Source organism: Vanacampus margaritifer, chromosome 16 (genome assembly GCF_051991255.1).
Source record: "Vanacampus margaritifer isolate UIUO_Vmar chromosome 16, RoL_Vmar_1.0, whole genome shotgun sequence".
NCBI lineage: Eukaryota > Metazoa > Chordata > Actinopteri > Syngnathiformes > Syngnathidae > Vanacampus > Vanacampus margaritifer.
Genome location: NC_135447.1, coordinates 3879489 through 3897274, shown reverse-complemented (window position 1 = coordinate 3897274; position 17786 = coordinate 3879489). Strand labels below are relative to the sequence as shown.

The 17786-nt window shown below is 39.8% G+C and overlaps 1 protein-coding gene and 1 non-coding gene across 3 annotated transcripts in view; one reads left to right on the top strand and one right to left on the bottom strand.

Moving 5' to 3' along the window:
• Positions 1–17786, bottom strand: part of jade2 (jade family PHD finger 2) — a 42078-nt gene that overhangs the window by 12735 nt on the left and 11557 nt on the right. For both annotated transcript variants that reach the window (XM_077545728.1, XM_077545729.1), the window contains exons 4-7: positions 14954–15111; positions 1511–1656; positions 1015–1226; positions 444–611 (exon numbers count right to left, since the gene is read on the bottom strand). In XM_077545728.1, the coding sequence (XP_077401854.1) occupies positions 444–611; positions 1015–1226; positions 1511–1656; positions 14954–15111 (684 nt within the window). The remainder of the gene's footprint in view (positions 1–443; positions 612–1014; positions 1227–1510; positions 1657–14953; positions 15112–17786) is intronic.
• trnaf-gaa (transfer RNA phenylalanine (anticodon GAA)) lies at positions 10488–10560 on the top strand. Its single transcript has one exon. It is a non-coding gene; the product is annotated as a tRNA-Phe (tRNA).

Below are 17786 nucleotides of genomic sequence, written 5' to 3'. Positions count from 1 at the left end.
GTGTCTTTCCCAGCAGGAAAACAGGAAAAAACTCATAAAAATTGCAGTGATGGAGATGCTAGAAGCTAAGCGTGCGTGTGTGTGTGTGTGTGTGCATTTAAGTGAGACCTCTGTTGGAACTGAAGGCTGCTACACACACAACGCTGCAGGGGGTGTATCATTTGAAAGCACAAACACACATACTCTTCTAGAAGCATCCACACAAATGGGTCAAATTCTACTAGTCAGACCTGAAATGTGTGTTTGCGCGTGTGCATTTTGTGAGTCCTGTGTATAAACATTAGAGCTGGGGGGGGGAAATAATAACAATCGGCTAAGTCGACAAAAAAATATATAATTAATAATTTTAATCTGCAATGATCCGGCATAGCAACAAGCCGGGCAGCATTAGTATGTGCGTTTATTTTGAGCAAGTAGTAGTAGTAGTTAGTCGCGAGCTTCACCTCGGGTATCCATAAGGCACAACTGACGTGGACCCACTTGGTTCCACTGCGGGTGGGCTTGAGTGCGCCTCCCCGCTTGGGGCACAGCAGACACTTGGGCTGCACGCCCAGGGCGCACGTCCGACAAAGCCAGTTGCCCTGTGGGACCTTCAGGATGCCGTAGCAGGCCTGCAAAACAGAGCGTGAGAGAGGTTAGCCAGCTAAGCTAAAGAGGCTAGCTAAATGCTAAAGACTTCATACAGCATTTATATGTAGTAAACAATAGTGGGTAATAAACACTAGCGCTAACAGGCCGTCCGTCATTAAGATCTGTCTAAATTTAACAACATGTGAAGCAATAAATGCTACATGCTACTGTTAGCAATATATCTAAAATGCCTAATGCTAGCTTTGCAGTCACGTGAACACCTCCTTTGTCTTCAAGCTAAGGAATACACTTGTATTTCTCATTTAATAATGCGATGCTGTTAGCTAAATGCTAACATTATGCTACAAAACTGGGGCTTTGGGTTGCCAATCCTGGCGCGAGCAAGCTTAGCCAACAAAGTTAACATGACTTGGCTTCAAGTACCTGGTGAACGCAGACATTGCACTTGTCGCAGAAGACCATTTCGTTTCCGTCCTCGCCCTCGGGCGAGCGGCAGACGTCGCACACCACGTCCTCGTCGTACTCGATGCCCAGGCCTTCCTCTGCCTCGATGGCCTGCTGCATCTTCTCCTCGCACACGCGCTCCAGCTCCACCAGGACGCGCTCCATCGTCAGCTCGGCCAGCGCAGGCAGCGCTGAGGAGATGGGGCAGGATAGCGGCTAATGTTAGTGGCTAATGCTCACTAACGAGTCATTTACTAGTTAACTAGTAAAATTACATTCCGGAAATTCACCTCACAAAAATGACGTCTAACAGAAAAACTGCAATATAGATGGAACACAATATAGCAAGGGATTGGATTAGCTGCTAACATTAGCTAGCTTGCGTCAAGAAACATAATTTCTTCAAATCAGGGCAAGATGTTGTTTATCCCTACCTCACTATGATACAATAATAAAGACAACTGCAAACACTCACCCATCTGCACAAACTCTTGGTTGACGAGTTCCAGCCAGGCCACGTCCGTGTCGTCCAGGTCGTAGCAGCTGTACACTTGGCTGGAAAGAGGTCGAGGGTGCACGTCGCCCTCGTTGGAAGTTCCGCCCATTGACTCGGGCAGTAACCTGGAAAAAAAGGTGAACAGTTTAATCACTTGCTCTAAAGTTGGTAGGCAAGGGCCATTGGAAATATCTAAAATGACAAAATGGCTGCTTTAAACCAAAATGGCACACGTTCTGCGTATTTTCTGGGCCTACTCATGATTGACAACATGCCGAGCAAATTTCATGTTGCTAAGTGAAGTTGGCTTTGGGGACCGAATTTGAAAAAGTCCATGAAGCATTATCAAGCCAATTATTTTTTTTTTTAGTTGTTGAACACTTGAAATGGTCATATGACCTAAGAATGACAACGGTGATAAAACAAAGAGGGTAGGCTCGGACCCTAACAGTTGAAAGTGTGTCAAAGTGAGCGATCGGGGGGGGGGGGATGCGGGGCAGGAAGTTCCTCCGGGCACTGTCTGCTCTCCAGCGCTTCCAGACGCAAACGTCTCCCCACAGTCAACAAGAGAGCGAAATGGGGTCGGGAACTCTGCGTGACCCAGTGGGAGCCGGTAGCCCGCGACTGACATTAAAGTCATGTGACACAACAATCAAAACAGACACACGGCGGGCAAATGTGCACAGTAAACCACACACATACAATTCATTTCATGTTTTGGTTTCTCGTTGACAGACACGATATCCTCACAAATTATATTAGCTTAGTTGGTCGCCAATTTTTCACAAGCTAGCAATATGTCAACTTTCCTTAATTTATTTACTCAAGTATAATTAAATAAAATCGTTTTATTTCAGAGAATAATATTTATACATTAAATAAGTGTGTTATTGAAGAGAGAATTTTTATTTGGCAGGCTTCTCACTTTATTCTCAGAATTCTCACTTTGAAGTCAGAATTCTGTGATTAAAGGGACAATTCTGAGAATAAAGTAAAAATTGTTATTTTGTTCTCAGAATTCTGACTTTAAAGTGAAATTCTCACTTTAAACTCAGAATTCTGACTTCAAAGTGAGAATCCTGACTTTATTCTCAGAATTCTCACTTTAATCACCGAATTATGACTTTAAAGTGAGAGTTGTCTCAATTCTCACTTTAAAGTCAGAATTGTGTCTTTATTGTCAGAATTCTCACTTTAGAATAATTTATTTATTTATAATTTATTTATGTGTCAAGTACCAAATTTCATGTTGCCAAGCAAAACGGTCTTCTTAGGCTGAATTTTGAAAATAAATAATTAAATAACAACCATATTTTTTTCTGTTCTGTCTACTCTGTAATAAACTTTTTTTTTTTTTAATGATTTTCTACTAAATTCTACAGAAAACCAATCAGACCAGTGAGCTATGTTGGTCGCATTAAAATGTTCTTTTACACCTTCTTTTATTATCTAAAGTAAACAGACTGCTCTGATCTATTTTACTTCTGGATAATAATTAAATAACACGACAAATGGATACCTCACTATGGGTACACGCACACACACACACACAACAGTGAGATGAGAGAATGGTCTGTTACGTAAGGCGCAAAGCAGCTTGAGTGTCTTATTTCATCGGTGTGTTATTGAAGTGTGTGTGTTGTGTGCTTTTGTGTTCTTTTATAAGACATTTAAGAGCGCCATGTCAACTAGAAATGTGAGGCTTCCTATTCAATCTGTCACTTTCATTGCTTCCATGACTCACCTCCTACATAATCATCACCAAGGCCACACTTTTACATGCACACATTGACACACACGTACACAATGCATTACATAATAATAATAAAAAAAGTTCCGTGTATTTCTATTGTGCAAGGTGGCAGCTGTGATGAATAACAGGAGAGGAGCCATTGTATTAACTACAGGGATATTGTAGTTTGCATCATTCTGACTTTGTGGACGATTTGTTGTCGGTGTGTTTGTTTCTATTGTGCAAGTCGGCGGTTATCATGAAAAACTGGCAAAAGGGAGCGACCACATGAATTTTTTAATAGTCAGCTTGTGATAGAGCGCATTTGCTCACGCTTGATTCAGCATGAATTGGCCCTTTTATAGATTATTTCTAGTCGTCACGTTTGTTTCTATTGTGCAAGGTAGCTGCAGTTATCATGAGTAACGGGTGAAGGGGAGTGACGACATTAATTATATGATAGTCGACTGTGATTGTGCATGAACTGGATGGATTCTTTGCAGTTGCTGTGTTCATTTCTATTGTGCAATGTGGCAGTTGCAACCAATGGGGGGGGGGGGGATTACAGGTTCATAGCAAAAATTCTATGATCGAGTATTTAGCCGTGACTGACTGAGCGTGAATTGGCCCTTTTATGAATTACTTCTAGTCGTCATATTTATTTCTATTGTGCAAGGTGGCGGCGGGCAAGATCACTTTTACTTCCTTGTAAAACAATCATCTTTTGTCAACTGGCACGTGTTGACATAGGAGACGTTTTTCCAGCGTGGGCTGAGCCTGTCTGACCCTCCGGCCGATTTCGACACACGCACGAGCTCCTGAAGAGTGAAGTGTCTGATAATTTTTTTTTTTTTTTTTTTTAAAAAGGGTGTGTATGCTTCAAGCTGGGAATAACATTATGGCGTTAAGAGTGTCAAGTGATGGATGTTGGCCTGATGGAATTAAGAGTAGAAAAAGTTACACCTTCAGCAAAGCAGAAGATACAGAAAGCTCTTTTATGTGCTTCTTATTAATTTATGGCTTCACACTGGAGCAAACAACAACATTTTTGCGGAAGAGTGAACTTTTTTGCAACAAAAAAATATGTTAGCCCAGTGTTGCACTGATACCATTACAGCAAGTTTCTCGTATTCCAAATAAATTCTTAAAGGTGCAGTGTGCAGTTTAAAAAGGTAATATTAAAGCTTTTACTACATCATGCATGCTCTACCAATGCCCAGATGAGTACGAAGAGCCCTGACCGTTTTACTCTGACTGCACCTATCAGCTTTTTTCTTCCCTCTATAGTAGAGTGTGCGGACCCGAACACTCCACAGTTTCCTTGGGGAGGGGAGGGGCGGAGTTTTTCTTACCTCATTTGAAGTCGTGTCTGTTTGTCAACCGTGGCTGTCGCTTAAAGATCGCGCACCATGAACGAGCCTGACGCAGATGCTGCAGTTACGCTTTGGGCCAGAGGTGGCAGTCGCGAGTAAAAAAAAAAGTGACAAACTGCACAAAGATCCTTTAAGGTTTTGTAATATTATCACTTCACTTTTGGAAAATTACTCCATTAACCCCCCCACGTTAAACATTGACTTTATTCTCACAAAATTACGTAAATCATTTTGTGATATTCCAACTTTAATCTTTTAATTCTTCTTAATCCTTTCCCACAGTGTCAATCCCAAAAAATATTTGAATATTAATATTTGATTAACATCTAAATGTGCGTGTGCGTGTGCTTTTGTCTTTGCTACATTGTGGGGCCCATACACATGTTTTTCCAGGTTTAACTACCATTGTGGGGACATTTTGGTGGTCCCCACAAGTTCTGACCTCTTTTTGAGGGTCAAGACTTGGTTTTAGAGTTTAGGTTTGAATTGGGTTGTGGGTGAGGTAAGGGTAAGGAATGGGGGTAGGCAATCATTTTTAATGGTTGGGCTTAGGGGAAGGGGCTAGGAAATGCATCATGCCAATGAGATGCCCCCACAATGATGCAAAGACAAGTGTGTGCGTGTTGTGTGTGTGTCTGTGTAATAATGTCATTCTTGGAATACCTCTCTGCCACAGCCTGGCTGAGAAAACTGCGATTCCCCTTTCTTTTCAATAATCCCCTCTTTATACCCAAACCTTTCACACCACCACACTCAGCCACTGTGTGTGTGTGTGTGTGTTTATGCCAACAGACTTCTCCATCCTCTGCTCCCACACTAGCATGCAGACTCAAGCAGGCTAAATGTAGTAAGAGACATACTGTACATTCATTATGGGTTATAGCATGATACAGCAAAATTGAAATATACAGTAAGTAAACCTGCAGTATGTTTTGGGCCATGTGGGAGCGATAAGAAACAAGCGTGGTGGTTTGAGTTCAAAGTTCACTTTACATCAAGGAGCACGTTTAAAAAATATCTATATATTCCATCCATCCATTCTATGAACCGCTTATCCTCAAAAGGGTCGCGGGAATGCATGTTCTGTCCCACCCCCTATATTACAGTACCGTATTTAAAATGTTCAGTTTCGTGAAATTATGAATTTTCTACTCTTGTAATATTACAAGTTTGTGCTCAGAAAAAGTAAAAAAATAAAATAAAATAAAATAAAAAAGACTTGGCTCTGTAAAAAATTACAGCTACTTATTTAGAAGCTTTAGACTTTTATTCCAATTTAATTCTCATATTTTGGGGGGGTATTTTCTTGAAATATAAATAATGTAATATCCATAATATTACCATAATAATTCATTTTTTTTTCTTCAGATTTTAACATTATGATAGTATTTAAAAAAAAAAAAATCCTGTATACTAGGACTTTGGTTCCTTTTGCTTGTTTTATTACTACTTTATTTTTGAAAAATGCAGACATTTTTTGGGGGTTGGGGGGAGATAAAAAAAATTCCATAGTAGTGCAATTGCCGCTCCCCCTGGATAATGTTTTTGATTTCCATGGGAAATGTTATTCCATAATATTAAGACAAAAATTTGAAAATCATGTTTCTCATATTATGTAATTTTTTTCTTGACGACTATGATGGCTATTATCTTGTATTCAAACAAATGACTCTAGTCATATTATGACTTTGTTGTGATACAATTCTCTCTTAATATTACAACTTGAATATTCTAACTTAACTGCCGTCATATTTGAATTTATAGTGAGCTGCCATTTTGTGTGCTTGAGATACCAGCACAGTGAGCCTGTTGTCATGGATATGAGTGCGACTTATTCACACCGCTACTCTAGAGGAGCTGCAGCCTGAGCAAATAATGTTTGACAAAAGGGTGAGATGGGAAACCCAAAAGGGGGGGAGGGGGAATACGGGCACCGTTTGGGCAAACATGGCCGGCGGGAATGTTTTCATTCATATTTTTCGCTCGGCTAATCCAGGAATGAGACGCAGTGGGAGGAGTGGACTACGGTGCTGCGGCGTCCAAAGACACAGCAACAGGACAGGGTCATGTAGCAGAGAGGGCAACTGCAACCAAGTGGAGACTGTGGAGTGTGAAGGTGCAGAATCTGGAACGCAATGGGGCGAGACAGGCTAAGCTAACATAGCCAGGAGGAGACTGAGGGCCACTGGAAGAAAGTGCAAACAAGCAACAAAGTAAGCTAACATATCCAAGGGGAGACTGAGGGCAGATGCAGCCAAGTGGAGACACAGGAGTATATATGTAGCTATAGGACAGCAACAGCTTTGGCTTAAGTAACGGAACGAGGGCTAAGAGATACTCCAGCAAAGTGTCACAATACAGTGTAAGATAACATATCCAAGAGGAGAATAAGGGCCACCGCGCTTAAATGGAGACTGTGGAGTATAATCATACAAATTGAGCTAAAGTATGCTAGCCTGTTTTGTAATTTCTATCACACTATGATACAATTTATGTGTTTACGTGTGCGTGCCTGTGTGTAGATGTGTGTGTGCGTGTGTGTCCTTGAAAAGATCATCAAAGACCTCCAGAGAGATGGAGAGCCCACAAATCCAGGTACTCAGACACACACTTCCTGGTCGGGATGATGTCACCACATCTGTGTGTGCGTGCGTAAATTGCTTTTATGGCCCACTATGGGAAGCGAATGAGTCATGATGTTGTTCCAGGAAGCAATGCAATATGTATGTGTATTTCAAGTATAGCTGCGATGACGCACGCGTTTACAAACACTTGAACGCATTCGCCCGTCACCTTAGTGTAAACACGTTGAACATTGCTAACGTTAGCGTCTAGCATTCTAGAGCTAACATGGCACGTTTGTCTGTTAGAAGGAGAAGAAATTTGCAGTAACACATGCATATTTAGGAGGATGTTGCTTTGTTGTTAGCATTTTTAGCATTAGCATTCAAAGGCTGCATAGATAAAAGAAGTAAATGCCTAAAACAGGGTAAGCTAACGTATCTGAAGGCAGACTGAAAGCCACAGCAATAAAGTGGATATGATGGAGTATAGTAATGAAATGTCCAGAGCTAAGCTAATGTATCCTAGGCTAATACAACCAAGGCAGGACAAGTGGAGCCTGTGAACAGTGAAGCGTCAAAGCTATCGCACCCGATTGGAGACTGAGAGCTACGTGGAGACCGTGGAATGGTTGCGCCAAACATCAAAATAGCAGACTTCCTGTATGTTTTTGGGCCTGGCTTTTTAAGACTTTTTTGTGGGTCTAATCACGATAGACACATTTCATGCCGATAAGAAAGACGTCAAAGATGTCACATTTTATGGCAAGTCGGATCCTTAATCGGCCACTTCAAACCAAAATGGCAGACTTTCCGTGTGTTTTTGGCCATGGCTTCTTGAGAATTTCTTGTGGGTCTACTCAAGATAAATAAGCCTACCAAATGTCATGTTGCCAAGTTAAGCGGCCTCTGGTGCTAAATTGTCAAAACAGTATACTGATGCATCATGAAACTTTGCTAATTCCTGGAATTTTAGCGTTACCCTTCTATCTTATACCAATTTAGTGAAAGCCAGACAAAATTTCCTGAACCTCAGGAAAGTCCCGCCTCAAACCAAAATGTTAAGACTTCCTGTCAATGTTCGATTTTGTGCATATTTGCTTATGTGTCAGCCGGATGTGGTAAGAAGAACCACCAAGGGGGGTGGGGTGTGTATCAAAAGCATGAAAAAAAAACATTTCTCGCCGCACGATGTTCTCAACTACCCACAATGCAACAGTCGCTCTCCATTAAGTGACAGGCGGGTTTGTCTCAGAAGAATCCGTGGCTTCCCTCGGGGCTGCTGACTCGGTGAACATCCCCCAAAGATGAAAAAAAAAAGAAAAAAAAAGCCCCTGCTAATAACCTTTAGCGAGCTTTGATTCTTTTCCTTTTGATGCCAGGCGCTGTTTTAAAGGACGCTTGTGGAAAATGTGTGTTTGGTAGTCAGGTAGTCATGTTTGCATAGTTTAGATTGTTCTCGTGACAGCTAAATGAAAAAAAAAAATATATATATATATATATATATATATATATAAATAACTGCATCGATAGTTTCTTTTCAAACTTTTTAACCCAACACTCTAAAAAATGTTGGGTTAAAAATAACCCAATTTTGGTAAAAATGGACCAATCCACTACTTGGGTCAATTTGACCCAACTTTTTGGGTTGTTTCACACAAAGCCACCCATATAATTGGGTCATTTTGTATAAAATAGTCCATTAAACTGGGTATGGTTGTACAAAATAACCCATATAAATTGGGTCATTTTGCATACAACAACCAATAAAATTGGGTCATTTTGCTTACAACAACCCACGACATTGGGTCATTTTGAATACAACCCATAAAATGAGGTCATTTTGTACAAAATAACCCATATAAATTGGGTCATTTTGCATACCCATAAAATTGGGTCATTTTGAATAAAACCCACAACATTGGGTCATTTTGAATACAACAACCCATAAAATTGGGTCATTTTGTACAAAACAACCCAGAAATTTGGGTCAAACTGAGCCAAGAAGTGGATTGGTCCATTTTTTTTATCCAAATTGGGTTATTTTTGACAAAACTGTTTTTAGAGTGTGGCCTGCCATATTTGCTTTAAAGCTCCGCACCCTCTTTGAGACCCACCGTCAGTGACGTGGCGTCGCACCCCTATCCCCGGCATGTCTTCAGACAAAACAAACATTAAAGCCTCATGTCGCTGCCTGATTTTCCGTCACAACCATTCGAGCCTCACAAGAAGCTGGCCAGGCAATGAGAATTGATTCTTGTTGCCAACATGTTATTAGCTGGACGCTAATAGGCTCACAAAAAGCGCACCGCCGGCAAGACCACACTTGGACTTGAGCTCACATTGGCGAAAAGCAAACAAATCTACGTGGAAGTATCCTTTCCAACATCCATGCATTTAATCCACACATCTATCAGTACTAGCTTCCTGTTTTACTAACGTGTCAAAGATCGATAAGAGAGGAGTAAAAGTGTGGATAAAATAATTTGGGATGCGAGAAATCAAAGACTGATTCATTAATCCCCTCAAAGATCTTCTGCCGCCTGCCGTTAAACGAACCCATCTCGGGCAGAAGACATTGCCCTTCTCTCATTGGACGACATCCAACCAATCAAGCCGGCCAGTTGGAGCGCTCCGACTGGCCGTCTGGCCGACCTCGACCGAATGACAAGCGGAGCTGGATGCATAAACGGCGCTGGCTTCCAAAGAGTGAGTCAGACTCCCAGCTAAACCCGTTCACCTTATTTTGTTGGACAGAACCGAACCCAAACAACCTGGACATGAGTCAGCAGTTTTGGAGCCGGGTGAAGCTCGATCAGGTGTCCTTGTCCAACAATCATTTGGCACAGCGCTCCGGCTTTTCGGGAATGACTTGCCTGATATGATAAATGAATGCGCTTTTCCCTAAAACGATGTCGGGAAGAAAACAAGGCAATTCCGCCGGTTCACGACCTCACTGCTGCGGTTTTGGCGGTCTTCTTTTGTGGTCTTCTGTGAACCGGGATCCATCACTAAGTTTTTAGCGATGTTAGCCGCCCGCGCATGTGTGGCATTCCTTCCTCCCCGCTTGAAAGTGGAAGCAAAACCACAAGTGCAAGAAGCTCCAGGCTGTGAACCCGCTGACGTTTTATGGCCGTCGGCGTTCGGCACGTGATTAAAACAGAGCCTAAATCAGAAACTGGAAGTCCTGGAAAAGCTTCTTGTTTGAGGACAGGAAGTGGCTAATGACTTATACGGGAACTGCAACGCTCTACTAGGGGTCATAGTTCACTCTGGCCAGATTACAGCAGGCCGAAATAGCTCAGTTGGGAGAGCGTTAGACTGAAGATCTAAAGGTCCCTGGTTCGATCCCGGGTTTCGGCACATAACACAACTTAAGGCTTGTGATTTTTTGGGGGGGTTAGTCAAGCTGTAAATCATGTCACTAACGACTTTGCAAAACTTTTGAACTTGACAACAACAAAAAATCTTGTAAAATTGTTTTCAATTTTGCTGCTTTAGACTATATCTTTGTTGTAAAAATACAAATTGATTGTGACAATATGACCACTTTTTTCTAATAAATGTCTAAAACAAATTTCACAATATTACTACTCGGCTTTCAGTTATCTTCACATCATTATTATTATTAAATACTAACATCGCTTAACATTCCCATTTTATGCTCGTGGAATTATGACTTTTTCCTTTTAATAGTACAATTACTTATCACTTCATTCATACAATTCATATTTCCGTTTTCCAATATTTCATATTTTCAAAAAATCATTCGACTCTCATAAAATCACCATTTTGCGGTCTTGAATTGAAGATTTTTTCCCCTCGTTAAAACTGCTAATTTATTTTCGCAATATTTCCACTTAATTGTTAAAAAATCTGACTTTTTTCTTTGTAATGTATTTCACAAAATATTTGTAATGTATTTCATAATCATCTTGTATTAGAAATCAACTCTCATAAAAGTCCAAATTTATTGTCATAAAAATAAAAAATTTCCAATAAAAAAAAAATTATTTGTATTAGAAACTGTCTCTAATCAGAATTTTATATTATGAAAACTAAGAATATTTTCTAGTAAAATTTCATTTTATTCTTACAAAATTATACCATTACCAATTTATTCTCATTCTTATTTTATTCCAGTGAAATTATGACTTTCTCCTCTTTGTAATTTGACAAATTTATTTATAAAAAAAAATACATTATTTCAAATGCGTGATTTTTCTTCTCATGAGATTGCAAATTTACTCACAATATTACTTTCTCACTCTCCCGATATTACCACTTTATTCTTGTAAAATTACAAATATATTGTGACAATATTTATACTTATATACTATATACTATATTATACTACAAACATTCAATCTTGTAAAATTGTAATTTTTCCCCATCTAAATATGACATTCATCTTGATATTACAATTACTAAAATGATATCTTCTTAAATTAAAAGCAAAGTAACACAACTTAAATATCTGCTTCCACTTGAATGCCATTCAAGAATGGCCCAAAAATATTACAAAGTTTTAAGACTTCCTGGGCAATAAATGAAAGGTTTTTATTAATGACAGATCCAAATACAATTGGCTTGAAAACGGTGTGTTCATGACTCAAAAGCAAACACGAGACATGGAAACTATGAGTTTGACGCCAACAGCGCAAGGGAACGCTGCTGTGTCTCTGTGTCTCATCTTTCTACAAAATGATAAAGATCTTTCAGTTTAATCTTTGGGGGATTTCCAGGCAATGTTGCTGTGGTGCAAATAAGCAAATGACACCGGAACATACGGCAGCTGTGTCTGTTCCTGAAGGCATCGTCACTCATTTTCTACTCTTTCATTTTGACTTTATGTTCTCTTCCGACCTTTTACTGGACTGATGATTTTACAAGCAAATGATTGAAGTAAACATGTAATAGAGGAGCTTGCAATACAGATTAAAATGGCAATAAATAATACTTTGTCTTGATAAATGTTGACGTTTTAAATAAAATGTATAAAAATAAAAATAAAACGATCATTTTTGAGGGGCAAATCTTGAACAAGTGTCTAAGAACTGAGGTAAAAATGTCCAATCTGAACCTTTTTTATTATATTTAAATATAGAAACCATAATTAGAGAAAATAAATGAAAGACAAAAAAAAAAAGAAGTATATATTGTAAAATGTTGAAAAGCAGAACAAATGAAAGCTTAACTCCAGGTCAAAGCTTCTCTTTTTTTTCCCCTCCATTGCTCTCACTGTAGTCGAGCCTCGGGCGCAGACATATTTTCCTCTTAGTTTTTTTTTTTCTTTTCGCGATGAATAATGACTTCATCACTAAAAATTGTTGGAGTGGAGAAGAAGAAGAAAAAAAAGGAAGGAGCTGCGGGCGCGTCTGGCTTCGACAAAACATTTGTCTTCCTCTTCCATTTTTCTCTCTCAGCCTTCACTCTTCATTCTCGGATTAAAAAATGCAGGCAAGATGAACATTGCGACGATAAATCCGGGATAATATGAGGGGGATTATTTTTTTTTTACATTAATAAAGTGAGAATAAATTAGTAATATTATTATTTGTAATATATAACGTTAATAAATTTGTAATTTTAAAAGAATAAAGAGGCTCTTGATTGGCTACAATGGACTTACGTATGATTATCGGTTACAGCGCCACCTGCTGCTGTGGCATGCTGACGACATGAGCGCGGTTGAGTGACGACTTTTAAGACGCATGCGGAAGAGTGACAAACGCTGAATGACAGACAAAAAAAAAACGAGTCTGCAACCATTCACGCTGCGCTGTTTGTGTTTTCTGGGCGTCGTCCATTCCAAGCTGTCATCAAAGGTTCGCCTTTATTCACGCTCGCTTATCTGGGCCATGTGTCTTTTGCTTGACAAGCTGCTTCTCCGTCGCTGTCTTCGGGCGCACATCCATCTGCTCGCTCGCGTGTGTGCGTGTGAGTGAGATATGAGCCCATTAGCCAGTGTAAACACTCAGCAAGACACATTTATCTTTTCCCGAGTTCGCCCCACAAACGATCGAGCGCGACGACGTCTCGTCATCTATTGACGTTGTCTTCCGCCCCGTGCGGATTTTTCTTCTCAGGGATCAACTGTACAAAAAAATAATGAAATAATAAAAGTGGCTTGGAAAATAAGCCAATAATAGTACTCGTCAGCCCTTCTTTTGGATTTGATCGATGTAATCTATAACAATGCGTCCGAAAGGAAAAAAATGAACAAAACAAAACAAAAGACGCAGGAAGTCAGCCATTTTGGTTCAGTGAGGTTGGAAAGCCCACAGTAAAACATTTTTAACAACTCAGCCCTTGAAGCCAGTTTCATATAGTAAGATGAAATTTGGAAAGAATGTCCATCATGAATAAAAAAAGTCTAAAGAAGCCACGCTTGAAAACACACAGGAAGGCAGCCATTTTGGTTCAAAGTGGCCATTTTCGTAAAGTTTTATGACTTACCATAAAACATTATTTTGGGTGGAAATTCAGCCCCTGAACCAAGTCTCACTCAACAAGAAGAAATTTGGTCAACGCGCCTATCATGAATAGACCCACAAAAAAAGTCTCAAGAAGCCACGCTCGAAAACATACAGGAAGTCAGCCATTTTGGTTTGAATAGGCTATTTTAGCAAACTTTAGTCACTCCCCTAAAACATGAAACATTTTTGAAAATTTAGCCCCCAAAGTCAGTTTCACTTTTCAACACAAAACTTGGTAGGATTGTCTATCATGAGTAGACCCACAAAAAAGCTTCAAGAAGCCATGCTCGAAAACACACAGGAAGTCAGCCATTTTGGTTTGAAGAGGCTATTTTAGAAAAATCTGATCACTCCCCTAAAACGTAAAATTTTTGAAAATTCAGCCCTCATAGGCAGTTTCACATATCAACACAAAACTTGGTAGGATTGTCTATCATGAGTAGACCCACAAAAAAGTCTCAAGAAGCCATGCTCAAAACCACAGAGAAAGTCAGCCATTTTGGTATGAAGACGCCATTTTAGCAAACTTTGATGACTCCCCTTAATACACGAAACATTTTTGAAAATTCAGCCCCAAAAAACATTTTCACTTAGCGACACAAAACTTGGTAGGATTGTCTATCATATGTGGACCAACAAAAACACACTGGAAGTCTGCCATTTTGGTTTGAAGAGGCTATTTTAGAAAAATCTGATCACTCCCCTAAAACGTAAAATTTTTGAAAATTCAGCCCTCATACCCAGTTTCACATATCAACACAAAACTTGGTAGGATTGTCTATCATGAGTAGATCCACAAAAAAGTCTCAAGAAGCCATGCTCAAAACCACACAGAAAGTCAGCCATTTTGGTATGACGACGCCATTTTAGCAAACTTTGATGACTCCCCTTAATACACGAAACATTTTTGAAAATTCAGCCCCAAAAACCATTTTCACTTATCAACACAAAACTTGGTAGGATTGTCTATCATGAGTAGACCCACAAAAAAGTCTCAAGAAGCCATGCTCAAAACCGCACAGAAAGTCAGCCATTTTGGTATGAAGATGCCATTTTAGCAAACTTTGATGACTCCCCTTAATACACGTAACATTTTTGAAAATTCAGCCCCAAAACACAGTTTTGTTTTAAGAAAATGACATTAGGTAGGCATGTCTATTATGAGTGGACCAACAAAAAAGTCTGATTTCTAAAGTTTGATGACCTGCCATTAAATAAACCTTTTACAGAAAATTCACTCTCTAGCCCTTTTATATACTATGTTGCATTGCTCTTACCTGACCACAGGCTGCGGGATGGCCTCCAGGTTGGCGGGCACCTGCACTCCTTTTTCCCACTCTTGCCTCCAAGGGTCCGACAGCACGTAAAAGTCGTCCGGGCCCAGCTGCGCAGAGTCGGGAAGCTTCATGGCCGTGATGAAATCGGTGCGAAACACCTGAAACAAATGCACGGGAAGTGTGTTATTTTTCCAGGTTTTTTTTATATCAAGTGAAATGACTTTTAAATAAAGGTGACATAAACCGACAGGTCAATTTTTCTCTTTTTGGCAAAGCTAAATACTCAAGGACAAAGTATTATAAAACCGTCAAATGCTAAATGCTAAAAAAAAAAATCCTTATCAGTCAAACAGTAATAGCTTTGTGTTGAACTAAAAAGACCAAGAGACAAGATGATTATTTCCATTTACATTCTTTTTGTGACATTTTTTGGCTTGGAGATGCGTCGTGAGATTTGTGCCTTGGCGCTGAACAAAGGTTAAGAAACATCGCTGCGAGCAATACAAGACTTACAAGCTTCCAAATTGAAGCATGATGCTCATTCCTACTTCTCATGATGTAATCATTGCTCATCCCACCACAAACACTTGAAGCCACCAATGAAACTAAAACTGCAACAAGACAAACGTTACACAAACAACTTCTGCATTTCTCACTCTGTGTGTGTGTGCTACGTGCTTGCGCGTACGCGTGTGTGACATTTAAAACCAGGAAGTCCACTCTCATGTCCATGTTAATGCAGTGCGACACATGATACTGACACCTGGTAACGCACTCCGCGCAGACACATGCTTTTGACAACACACACACACGCGTATGCACAAACACACACTTTATATGCATGTGTGTGTGTGCGTGTCCTACTTGCACACTCGCGCTGACTTTACACTGCTGAGTCACTTTCCCACAAAGGACAGTGACAAAGTGCTCTAAGTGCTTTTAAAGGCCAGTGGACAATACACACACACACACACACACACACATACGGATGCACACGCAAACATTGTCACATCACTTTAATAGTGGAAAAACAACAACTTTGACATACGGCACATTTGAGTAATTTATTTTAATGTCCATCTGCGGCATTTAGGGACTTCTGTTTTTGTATCCATACATCTCTGCCAGTAGGGGGCGCCTGGTAATGGCATTTGTCAGTCATTTGATTGATATTGACCGTGTTCTGTTTTATGGCAAGACCTCTAATTTTGCCATTATGTTCAACGCATACGTAAGAACATAAAATTATTTGTCGCAACTTAGTGTTAACCATCTATCAAGTGGACAAGGTTTACATTATGTAGCAATCAGACAACATTTCTTGGACGAATTTGTTGTTGACTGCTTGAGTCTTTTTGGGCATGGCCTCTTTATGTTTTTTGTGTGTTTACTCATGATAGACATGCCTACCAAATTTCAGGCTGATAAGTGGAACTGGCTGTGGGGGCTGAATTTTTTTTTTTTCTAAAACTTGTGTCAAGTCAGATCCTGAAATGTCCGCTTTAAACTAAAATGGCTGACTGCTTGAGTCTTTTTGGGCATGGCTTCTTGAGACATTTTTGTGGGTCTACCCATGATAAAAATGTCTACCAAATTTCCTGTTGCTGAGGTAAACTATTTAAGGGCTAAATATTCAAAAATAAATGAACATTTCAATGTTAATTCAGAGCTTCGAATTAATGGCCGCCTCGAACCAAGATGGCCGACTTCCTGTGCATTGTTGGGCATGGCTTCTACAGACTTTTTTGTGGGTCTACTCCTGACAGACATGCCTACCAAATTTCATGTTTCTAAATCAAATTTGCTTCAGGAACAGAATTTTCAAAACATTCCAGGAGGTTTTCCAGAGCCGATTTGGGAGTTTAGAAGCGGAATCGATTTTCAACAGGATGAAGACGCCTGGAAAAATGTTCTTTTTGGGAGGGATGCGGAAGCATCATCGTCATGGCGACCCAACGCAACGTCACAGCAGATGTCGCCACTCAGACGGAGGAGGCTAATTTTAGCGTGGGGAGCTTGGAAGGCCCACTGGAGGTGCGAGTGTGTGTGATGAAAAAAAAAAAAAAAAAAAAAAAAAGATATTAATCACCAGTATTCAAAAGCACAGCGCGGTGCCGCTTGAAATTCTAACAAGGAATCTTAACCCTCACTTCAAACCCTAATCATTGTTTAAAAACTTACTTTGAAAACCTAACCGTGCCTTTAAAAACTAATTCCAATCATTAATCCAGGATTGAAAGTCGAATTTGAAACCCCATCCCTGCCTTAAAACCCTAACTCTGTTTGGAAGGCATCATTTGAAACTCTAATCCTTGTTTGAAACCATAATTTTAAACTGCCTACTTTGAATTCCTAATCCAAATTTGAATCCCTAATAAACCTACCTTGAAACCTTACTTGCTTGACACCCTAATTTGAAACTCTACATTGCGTCTCTAACCTAGGCTTAATCTTTCATTTGAAATGCTAATATTTGTTTGAAACCCCAAGACAGTCTTTAAACCCTAATTTGAAACCCTAATTTTAAGCACAAACCTGGTTTTGAATCCCTTCTTTGAAACACCCAAGCCAAACCGTAATTCAAACCCTAGTCAAAGTTTGAAATCCTCTTTAGAAACTCCAACTTTATCTTAAATCCCTGCTTTCAAACACTACTCCTTGTTTAAATCCCTGATTCAAAACCTTAATCCAGTTTTGAAACCTTATTGCTTGCTTGAAACCCTAATTTTCAACCATGATCCAGATTTTAAAACCACAGATCCTGTCTTGAAATCCAAATTTCAAACCTTACTTTAAAAACCTACTTTAAAACCCTTACCTAAGACCATATTGA